At 51.2% G+C, this 10569-nt stretch overlaps 2 protein-coding genes across 2 annotated transcripts; both read right to left on the reverse strand.

Moving 5' to 3' along the window:
- Positions 1-400: 400 nt before the first annotated feature.
- LOC130082424 (uncharacterized) lies at positions 401-5128 on the reverse strand. Its single transcript, XM_056247277.1, has 10 exons — positions 4730-5128; positions 4087-4526; positions 3677-3998; positions 3286-3589; positions 2692-3189; positions 2373-2582; positions 1972-2288; positions 1617-1873; positions 1256-1504; positions 401-1151 (listed from the first exon to the last, which is right to left on the reverse strand). Exons 1-10 carry the CDS (start codon positions 5126-5128, stop codon positions 401-403), a joined length of 3747 nt encoding a protein of 1248 aa, XP_056103252.1.
- A 345-nt stretch (positions 5129-5473) lies between these two features.
- LOC130082474 (uncharacterized) lies at positions 5474-6992 on the reverse strand. Its single transcript, XM_056247326.1, has 4 exons — positions 6269-6992; positions 5870-6177; positions 5683-5790; positions 5474-5571 (listed from the first exon to the last, which is right to left on the reverse strand). The coding sequence occupies exons 1-4, from the start codon at positions 6811-6813 to the stop codon at positions 5561-5563; spliced, it is 972 nt and encodes a 323-aa protein (XP_056103301.1). The 5' UTR covers positions 6814-6992; the 3' UTR covers positions 5474-5560.
- Between the last annotated feature and the right edge of the window lie 3577 nt (positions 6993-10569).

Here is a 10569-nt window from a genome sequence, read left to right on the forward strand (position 1 = left end):
CCACATGTCCAAAAGGCCTATATAACTTGTCAGTGCATAAAATCAGAACAGCACAAATGCATGACAATGTGTTATACAGGTGTGAATGGGACAGACAATGTTTTCTTTTCTTTTTCTTAAGCCATATGATAGGCAGCAGACACACAGTATAGGCCTATATAACTTGTCAGTGCAAAGAATCAGAATAGTACAAAGGCATGGCAATGTTGTACAGGTGTGAATGGGATACACAATGTTTTTTTTTGCTGTAGAAAAGTTGTGGCAGGTGTGGACCGGTGTTTGTAGGAAGCCTCCACACCGCGGCAAGGTCCCGGTCCTTGTGGAGGGGAAAGTCAATGTCTTTAAAAAACAAACAAACACTGAAACAACTATATACACCTGCCCCAGCGAGAATGCAAAATCAGTCCGGGGCTCGACCCTGGTCCTTCACCTCCCTCAGCCAGTCCTCCACACTCTTACCCGCCGCGGCGGCAGAGCAAAAATGCACATTGCCGTAGCGGGTGTGTCCGGTCTCCCTCCGCTTTGGCTGGCCGCATCTCCTGCACTTTTGTTCTTGTGGCACGCCGGCCCGGGCAGCGACGACTGCTCCTGCCGCTGCCCTCTGCTCAGCCCTCTTCCTCCTCAGCCATTCAGTTTTGTATGCAGTGCGAGGCTGAGGAGGGGGAGCAGGAGGTGCAGGCAGCCGAGGGCCGGCGTGATGTGCGTCAGCCAGCGGCAGAGGGAGGACGTGTGGGGCTGGTGTTGTCCGAGGGAGCGTTGGGATGGGGAGCACCCTCACACTCTGCTGGGGCAGTGAGAGGTCCAGAAAGAGAGGCTGTGTTGCCGGAAAAGGTCCTGTTGCAGCTGCAGCAGCCGGTGGTACAGCCAGGACAACAGCTGAGGGGGCAGGCGGTAAAGGCGCCAGTGGGCGCACTGGCGCTGGCAGAACAGGCACCGGTGCTGCCACAGCCGGTGCTGCTGCCAGAGGTCCCGCCGTCCTTGGCGCTGCTGTCGTCGCCTGGCCTGTTGCTGCTGCTGCTGCCGGAGAACGATCCACTGCTGCTGGGCCCGGCGCTGCCACTGCCGAACCCGCTGCCGCTGGTGGTCGTCCCTCTGCTGCAACGCCTGAAGCTAGCACAGTCCTCTCCTTCTCCCGCTGCGTCCTGGTGAACCTGAGAACGGATTTCAACGTAGTATTTTAGTTACATGTACAATTTTGAGAGCATGCCATTCAAGCATGTCATTACCATAACACTGGCCAAAGCATCAAACATACCACAGCGAGAGGGTCCTGGCGTTCAGCTCAAAGAGCTGTATGGGCGCCCGAGCCATCAGCCTCTGGTGGCCCAGCACAAGGTCCCGGATGTGCTGGTACCGAAGCAGTATGCTGTCCCACCGCGACCTCCGGGCACCGCGCGCACGGCTGCCCGAGGGGATGAAGCGGCAGAGCTGGGTGCATACTGCCTCTACCAGCCGGCTTGCGCTGGGACTGCTGGCAGGTCCAGAGGTCTCTCCGACCAGGCAGCTGCGGACAATGGACAAAAAACAATGACAGATATGAGCATGATAATGGGCAACATTACATAGAGCAGCTTGTGTGTACATCAGGGAAATGTATGATGGAAGTGTAGCCTTACCGCCTCAAGCTTTCCACACCAGGTATACTGGTGCGGCTTGGCTTTGCTGCCATGAAGCGCCCCTGAGCTGGCCTGTCCCTGTAGCGGGGAGGGTAAACTACTCGGGCCCTGTCGTACGGTGACAGGGCCTCGTAGAGCCTGATGAGCTCATCTACCCTCCCCTCGGACAAGGCCGGTTCGTGACGCAACCCCACCAAGGCCGTGGCCAACTGGACCACGGCCAGGTACCCCGGCTGGTCATCTGGTCCTCTGTAGTCCTGCAGACACACAAGAAGAGATGGAAAACAATAAGTCAGTTGGATGGAACAGAGCGAGCGCACTGCAGTCGCAGACCACAAAGAGGTGGCGTGCTTACCTCAGCAGCCTGCTGAGGCTCTGGAGAGGACCGGCCGGGGGAGTGGGGTGCGGGTTCGGGGGCACCGGTCGGACTGGATGGCTCGGGCGCGGGTGCGTCAGCCGGTCGCCCTGACCGCGGGTCCGTCTGAGGAGAGGGGAACTCGCCAGGCACGTGGAGGGTGAGGTCCTCCACCTCCTGCTGGCCGTCGGCGAGCTCGTCATCCTCAACGAGTTGGGGAACGTCCCCCCCCGCGTCCGGAATGTCAGGGTCCAAGCTGACGTCCTGCAGCACTCTGCCCGTCTGGGAGTACAGGTACTCGATGCCGATGAGTTCCCCTGAAGTACAACAACAACAGTCAGTCAGGTACAAATATCATTCAGTGTGGACATGTGTAAGCGCGGTGGCTCGAGTGTTCTTACCGGTGTACTCCCTGGGCTTGGTGTAATCCTTGACCACACTCGTGCCAAGCACCCTTTGGCTGAGCTGGTCAAGGGAGTGCTGCAGGGGGCCATTGTAGGAGCGGAGCAGCTGCCGTCCCTCCTGTGCCACGGACGCCGCCCTGTCCGCGTTCCACCGCGTCAACCCCTCCAGGAGAAATGCCTGGAAGTGCCAGGGATTGGCACTTTCTCCTGAGGAGGAACGCAGATGTTTTTAGCAGTTTATTCAGTGCACACAATGTGAATAACAACGAGTCGATGACAGTGAAAGATTGACATGACAGTCAAACATGTGCTCTACCTGGAATGAAGCGGTTGAGATGCAGGTGGAACGACTCCAGGGACGTGGAGCCTCGTGCACAACGGTACACCGGCAGGCTGATCCCCCCCTGGGTCACCCTGCCGGTCTCAGTGTACAGCTCCACGCCCGGCGGGTCCTGGATGCAATGGAGGTGGCGCCGCTGCTCCGTCCAGATCTTCTGGATGCGGTCTTGGTCCAGCAGGGAAATCCCCATGGTGTCTCGTCCGTTGGCACCGCCGAAGGTTTCCAGGAGGTCACCGATCAGCCGCTCCGTCTCCGCCGCTCCACGCGTGCGGCGACGGCAATGGAGAGCCATATTCTTGCGGCTGACGTGCCTCCACACTCCGGCGTCGGACGAGAAGGTCATCCCCTGCGCCTCAAGCATCCTCTTCTTGGCGTTGAGCAACCGGGCTGTGTCCTCTGGGTCCCACAGGAAGATGCACGAAGACAGCTGCTGCAGGAAGGGTTTATACAGCTGGTGGCTCTCGGTGGTGACACCTGTTGTGGAAAAATGCATGTTATATCAAGTTATGGAACCATGACGTCTCTTACTGTGATGCTGTTTGTTTAATTATTGTTTATGCCACAACACACCTGACGCGAACCGCCGCATCAGGTGCCAGATGTCCAGCCGGACCACCAGCTTGTCCCACTTCCTGAACATGTCAGCTGTCTTGGATCCCCCGTGGGACGAACAACAGTCCCGGTCAACGTAGAGGAGCTGAGGCGGCTCCACCCCAGCGTCCCGATACCGCCGCATTAACCCCGCAGCCATGGGCAACAGGCCGGCACCCTCGGCGTCCGTGAGCACGGACATGAGCACCTGTCCGTGCTCGTTGCCGACGTTCGTTGCCCACGCTGCGGTCTGGGCGGCAGCACCGGAGAGCTTCCGGGTCACCTGTTTGAAAGAAAAAAGCATCTCAGTAAGGCTGCACACACATAGCCAGAGCATGATACTCCGTTTGCGCTATAGCACCACATTTACCTTCTTGGTCGAATCCATCTTCAGGACCGTTCCGAAGACGGAGGTGACCCGGGCCTTCACGTCCTCCAGGCGGGAGAGGATGTCGTGGCAGTACACCATTAACAGCCACGCGTACTGGGGCACGGGTGGCGGTTTTGGTGGTGGGGTGCACATGCGCACGACACCCCGCGACGTGAAGGGCTCCATGACGCTGAGGTAGTGTATGGACCGCCGCATCCAGGCCTCTGTGTGTGCCTCACAGAGTTTTTTGTACAGCTGCGTGGCGCTGTTCCCCCGAGTACGCTCACGCAGCTGGATGATGACCCGCCGGTCGCAGGCAAGCCTACAGAGAGGAGCACATCGTGTGTTACAGAAGAGCCACACACAGACAGACCGAGGGGCTGCGTGACAGTTTTCAGACAGCTACTTACTTGTAGGTGAGGATTGCCGGGAAGAGGGCGCGATGCCCCTCTCCCAGCTGACTCACGACCTCCTGCGACCAGGCAGCTACCTTCCTCTTACACCGACGGCACTCCAGGTACTCGGTGGCCATCAAGTACCAGCCGTCGATGTCCAGGACCCTCCGGATGGTCCTGTAGAGCCCACACTTGGTGAGGGCCCTATTACAGCATGTCGGCCGGACGCCCCACAGACGCAGGGGGGTCCAGAGGAACAGCCGACACGCGAAGAAGGCAGCTGGCGAGGCGGGTGGCTGAGTGTAACTCGGCCGGGGCTGAGGGGGGTCCCACCACAGCTTGAGGTCTGTGGTGAGTTTGCTCCTCCCCTCGCTGTCTTTCCTAAACAGCTCCCGGCCGATCCACTCCTGCTCTTCCACGGTGAGAGCTGTCCGCCAGCTCTCAGGCAACCGGGACTGTGAGGAAGAAAAAAAACACAAACAAACACACTGTAAGGAGGCTGAGAGGAGGTGCTACATGCAGTTTGACAGTCAACTTCACTGAGTTGTGCCGTCCATGAGTACGGGCACGGTGTGTGTGTGTGTGTGTGTGTGTGTGTGTGTGTGTGTGTGTGTGTGTGTGTGCGTGCGTGTGCGTGCGTGCGTGCGTGTGTTTGTACCTCAGCCGAAGCAGGAGTGGGTGTTGCGGGCTGCTCCACTTTCCTCTCCTTCCTCTTCCTCTTCGCCGGCGCTGGTGCCAGGGTGGCCTCCCCAGATGGCGTCTCCTCCACGGAGACGCGACGGGACTCCTCCCTGGTCAACGCCGGAGCCGGAACCGCGAGCGTAGGTGGAGCAGCCGCAACTCGAGGTGGTGGCGGTGGGGGGGGGATGGAGGACAATGCCGGAGGAGGTGGAGATGGAGGCCTCACCACCAGCGGGAGCGGGAGAGTCTGAAGGACCTGTACGCGAGCTTCAGACACATTCACACACAACAAAATGGCATCAGCACAATGATAGTCATGGGGCAACACACAGGCAGGCAAGCCTAAGTGAGTCTGAGTGTTGATGACATGCAGCATGCCAGTGATTAGATGACGTGCAGAATGCCAGTGATTAGATGACGTGCAGAATGCCTGTGATTAGATGACGTGCAGCATGCCAGTGATTAGATGACGTGCAGAATGCCAGTGATTAGATGACGTGCAGAATGCCTGTGATTAGATGACGTGCAGCATGCCAGTGATTAGATGACGTGCAGAATGCCAGTGATTAGATGACGTGCAGAATGCCTGTGATTAGATGACGTGCAGCATGCCAGTGATTAGATGACGTGCAGCATGCCAGTGATAGGGCAGATGGTCTAGTGCTACAAGGTGAATGTCAAGAGATGCAGCAGGGCCAAGGGAAGTAGACATGTGAAGGTGGTTAAGCAAATCTACATTGCCACTACGTTCTACACATCTACCACCGACAAAGACGGCTACATTACCTGCCAAACCTACCTTTGGTCTTCAAGCATCAGCTGTAGAGACCAGTAAATGAGACCATTACAGTTAATACAAAAATACCGCCAGAAGAATATATATTGAGGGCAAATGTTACAGTGTGACGTGTCCAGTGTGGTGCCAGTTACCCGTTTCTAAGTCAGTGGCCATCTGGACCAGTTCCTCGTCCGTCACCTCTGTGGGGGGGGGCGGCGGCGGAACCGAGGGGCGCTGGTCTCTGACGGATGTAGACACCGCTGTGGGGTGGGAGGGCAATGGTTAGTTAATCCTGTACACTGAACCACTGTTGTGTTAAAGAGAAAGAAAGAGATCTACCTGGAACTGCAGGCCGTGCTGGTGTGGTCATCAGCTTCCTGACCTTGGCCTGCAGCTCACCTGGGGCCATTGGACGCCTTCCCAGTAGGGCCGAGAACATGGGAGCGATCGGCTTGCGTGGCGGCAGCGCGGTGGAAGCAGCGGCCTTGCTGGGGCCACTGCTGGTGGTGGTGCTGCTGCTGCTGGGAGGTGGGGGGGTAGCAGCCACCTCTGCCGACCGCTCCTTGTCTCGGCCCAGGATGTACTTCCTGGCGGCGTCCATCGAGGTCCCAGGCTGCGGTGTCTTCCGCCGTAGCCACTTGACAAAGCTGCAAGACAATGATCAAAGATTAACACGCATATCAACAAGTTACAGCACCCTGTCGACAGTACACTGCCCTTCACCACAACAAGACTTACGTCTGGTGCTTCTTCTCCTTGGATTCGTACAGGTCCTTCAGGGTGGCCTCCTTGTAGTCCCCAAAGCCAACAAGCGCCTCGCCCTCACACCCGGGCTGAGTGGCGCGAGCCCGGGCCTCCTCGTGCGCCCGGTGGTACCGCAGCTGCTCAGCAAAAGCAGGGTGGGCGCACGAGTACCGGGCGAGTGCGTCCTTGTTGGCCATAAGGGGGCTGTCGGAGGCACTTTTCTCCCGCTCCCGCTGGTGGCTGGCAACCAACTGCGTGGTGTAGCCCACGTCGTTCTCCAGGAGCCAACGGAAAGTTTGACCCTGGTACTTGCCAAACTGGATGCTGTGGCAGCCCAGCACCAGCATGGGGTTACCAGGGTCACCACCCTTGGAGACGACGTGGGCTTGGGCCTCCTTCTCCACCTCCTCTGGCTTCTTGGCCCTCGCAGCAGCGGCGGTCCCGCGTGGCCCCTTGGCGGCGATGAAGGCCACCGCCTCATCAGAGGCCCGCAGGACAAGCTGCTGCGAGGCCGTCAGTTTTAAATTTGCTAAAGACATATCTTCAACGACAAATGGCACAGCATTAAACGAGCATTACAGGTTAAACTAGCAGCTATATGTTAATTGCCATATTAACAGGACTATCACACATAAGATTAATGATATACTAGAACTACACATTCGCTATTGAAATATTAACGTTAACAAATTAATATAACGTGACACAACAGGTAAATAATGACCCCAGGGTGCATTGGCAGCCATTAAACAAACAGGCTTATTCTTAATGCATTTAAAAGACACACCTAAACTTTATATTTTGATTTCACGTGGTGATATTATAATCTTAAGGGTCTAACGATACTAAATGTATAGTCTTTTCATAATTTAATTTTGTTTTCAGAGATCGCCACATGTTGTCCCATTAATTTCCAATGCATTGCATTACATGTTAGCGATCTCTCAAAATGTATTTAATCTTTGATCAGACTACCTGGTTATCTTCATTAGACCATGTAGATGTAGTTACTACAGTTTGGAGTCGAAATTCAAAGTGTAAATATGGTTTAAATGTGTAACGGACGCCTGACGTTGACGTTAATTAACAAACGTTAACGTATTTTTAAATATCAAAACCAGCGATTGACGGCAAGACGTAATAATACATCGACGAATTCCATGTCAGTACATGGTAAAAGTACTCTGGGAAGACAATGCTATGTCAGAACATTCGTAATATTCTATTTATTTTTGTTTTACTCACTCACTTGGTGACTCGGTCGGTGTCGTGTCAGGTCCGGATTGTTGATGGTTGCTATGACAAACGCTTGATTATACTAACCGCTGATTGGCCCAAAACGCTTGACAAACGCTTGATAATCCGAGCTTCTGATTGGCCCAAAACCGAAAACGCTTGACAAAGGCTTGATAATCCGAGCTGCTGATTGGCCCAAAACCGAAAACGCTTGACAAACGCTTGATAATCCCGAGCTGCTGATTGGCCGGCATCCAGAGAACATTGCTGGGCAGAGAGCGCAAGGATGACACGCAAATTCGTGAAGCGTTCCTCATTTTTATTAATTATTAGTTATTAATTATGAATTAACTGTAAATATTCATACTGTACACTGTCTCAGGTGAAAAATCCAGTGTTTAAGCGTGCAGTACGCAGCCTCCACGCTAGAGCGCAGCACCGCACTGCAGTCTGGCGCCAGAGCGGCTCGCTGGAGCTTACTGAGTTTACATCTTTAACACGACACAAACATTTAGTTTCCGAGCAAAAACAATATTTTTAGTATTTGTAATGATTTCATAACATTCTAATGTTTCCTCAGGCGATTTTAATCAACCGTCTCTTAATCTGACAGTATTGGCCACGTAATGATCATTCTGAATCTTCGCTCCCTTTTAGTCTACTCAAACTAGCAGATGTCGACACGAATTTATCAAATATGTTTATATAGACTAAACGCTAATGTGAAAAGTAGTTGAAATTCACTTACCATGCGTTGTTTTAGCTGTCTTGGTTGACAAATGTGCGTCGTTTTTCTTGGTGAATTATTTTTCTAGTACCTGAAAACACAGAGCGAAAACAATAATTATAGCCTAAAGTGTATTTTAATTTTCACTCACCACAAACAAAACTTTTCAAAAAATGTCTTCACATAGGCTAAATGAATTTCTTGCTTCGTAATTGAGAGGAATTGCAGGACAAACGCTTTTCGCAGCATTCAGGACAACTTTCTCCTTTCGAGCATCATCTGACAGATCAAACTGTCAAGAAACATTATACAAGTCGATGTTCAAAACTATATTATGCTAGAGTGGAGACTGAAAGGTTGTGTACGGCTGAACTAAACTGAAGTACTTCAACGTTATAGATGTAACGTTAGGCTAAATATGACTGGATATCATGTCAATCGTTGTATTTCTCCAAACGTCAGTTTAAACATTCATGACTATTTTCTGCAATTGTTAGCGTATTGAGTGAAAAGGACAAATACAGTTTGAGATTTCTGAGACTTCATAAAACATAAAAAAAAATAAAAAAATCGATCACCACGAATCTCATGTGTATGTTATGTGTGCAGGATTTGCAACGTAATTGCAACAACACACAAAGACCAACATGCCATATAACGCAAAACCAGCAACAACACACAAAGACCAATATATGCCATATAACGCAAAACCAGCAACAACACACAAAGACCAATATATGCCATATAACGCAAAACCAGCAACAACACACAAAGACCAATATATGCCATAACAGAGACCAATATATGCCATATACATATAACGGAAAACCAGCAACGACACACAGAGACCAATAGGCCATAGGCCTATAACGCAAATATAGTGCGCAACGCGCGCGTGCCCAAAATGTCAATAATACCTATTAAAGTTTATGCAGGAGGCAAATGCCTGCTGGCATTTTTCTTTAAGCAGTCATGACAGGACTTTTCCAAATAATCACATTTCACCTCGTTAAATTACTGTTGCTTCCAAATCTCTTTACACCATTTTCTTATGTGCGTAAAACACACACAAATGAAATGTCCGCGAGCCCATTATATTATATTATTATATAGCCCATTATACATCAGCAAGGTTCAGCATCTTAAATAACGACTAAAGAGCAAATAAAGCTCGCTTCAGGCCTTCGGGCCTTCATCGCAGCAAAGCTCTTAACTGCATCCTCTATTTCGATTCTCTGAGCCAGTTCATGTTCTATGGAGATTGTTGCCAGTCCATTAAGTCCGTCTTGTTTCATTGTAACTTACTGCGAAGGTAGTTTTTTATTAGTTTCAACTTTGAGAAACTGCGTTCTCCTGAAGCCACTGTAACGGGAAGCAATGTCACTGGCTGAGTAAGCAATCTCCTCCTGACCTGGTGATGGTGATGGTGGACTTGACGGTAGATAGCAGGCTGATATGTTAGCATCTGCTGTAGAAATTTCGATAACGTTAGCTGTGCTAGCGGTAGCGGTCTCGTGGTTCAGTGGTGGACTTGAAGGCGTGTCATCCTTGCAAATACTTGTTGGATCAATATATTTCAACAATGAACCCCTCTGTTGTTGGTGTGCTTTCTCCTTTATAAGTCGTCTCTTTTGATATTCGCAACCAAATAATTCATTTCGTTTCGACATCCTGCTGCATTAGTCCCTGACAGGGGATTAATGAACGATCTGTTCATTTCGTATGTCACGTGACGCAATGAACGGATCACCCATATGAACGTAAGACTCGGAAGGTAAAGTAATTATTTATGTTCCCTGTAAATAATTTTTTTACTGCATTATGATTTCTTAATTCAGAATATGATCAACATTGCGTAGGTGGATGTGATCGGGGAATTTGCCTGTTAAAAGTATAACATTTAAAGCCACTTAAATAAACGACATGACTCAAGAGAGTCAGTAAAATGATCCGAACTTCCCATCACCCATTCATGACTCGTGAGAGCAGGGACGCGCCGGCGCTGCGGGGCGGCGCAGCTCAGTAAATCGTATAAATAACCTATTTTGTGAATTGTTCATTCCCGGTTGGCACACATTTTCCCGCCCTTACTCTAGAAAACAAATCAATAAAGCCATGGCTTCATTAAAGTTCATGATCATATTTCAACCATGACATTTGGATTAAATGTAAATACGAAAAATAAAAATGCATACATGTGTTCGCCCTTACCTCTTGCGTTATTCACGTTTGAAGCACACACAAACAAACAAATTATTAAAAAATCAGTTGATCCGTAATAAAATCTGGTTATAATGTTCAAAGCACTGCGTAGTAGGCCCTACTGTTGAGC

Source organism: Rhinichthys klamathensis, unplaced genomic scaffold, assembly GCF_029890125.1.
Source record: "Rhinichthys klamathensis goyatoka isolate OS25496 unplaced genomic scaffold, OSU_Roscu_1.1 h1tg000046l_1, whole genome shotgun sequence".
Classification (NCBI taxonomy): domain Eukaryota; kingdom Metazoa; phylum Chordata; class Actinopteri; order Cypriniformes; family Leuciscidae; genus Rhinichthys; species Rhinichthys klamathensis.

Bases quoted from the DNA above. Each gene is read 5' to 3' on its own strand.
- LOC130082424 (XM_056247277.1), bottom strand. From the start codon at position 5,128: ATGCTGCATGTCATCAACACTCAGACTCACTTAGGCTTGCCTGCCTGT. The intron at 4,527-4,729 runs GTACAAACACAC...TCTTCCTCACAG, and splicing joins CCACTCCTGCTTCGGCTGAG to TCCCGGTTGCCTGAGAGCTG. The intron at 1,152-1,255 runs GTATGTTTGATG...ATCCGTTCTCAG, and splicing joins GCCAGGACCCTCTCGCTGTG to GTTCACCAGGACGCAGCGGG.
- LOC130082474 (XM_056247326.1), bottom strand. From the start codon at position 6,813: ATGTCTTTAGCAAATTTAAAACTGACGGCCTCGCAGCAGCTTGTCCTG. The intron at 6,178-6,268 runs GTAAGTCTTGTT...ATTGTCTTGCAG, and splicing joins AAGGAGAAGAAGCACCAGAC to CTTTGTCAAGTGGCTACGGC. The intron at 5,791-5,869 runs GTAGATCTCTTT...CCCACCCCACAG, and splicing joins AGCACGGCCTGCAGTTCCAG to CGGTGTCTACATCCGTCAGA.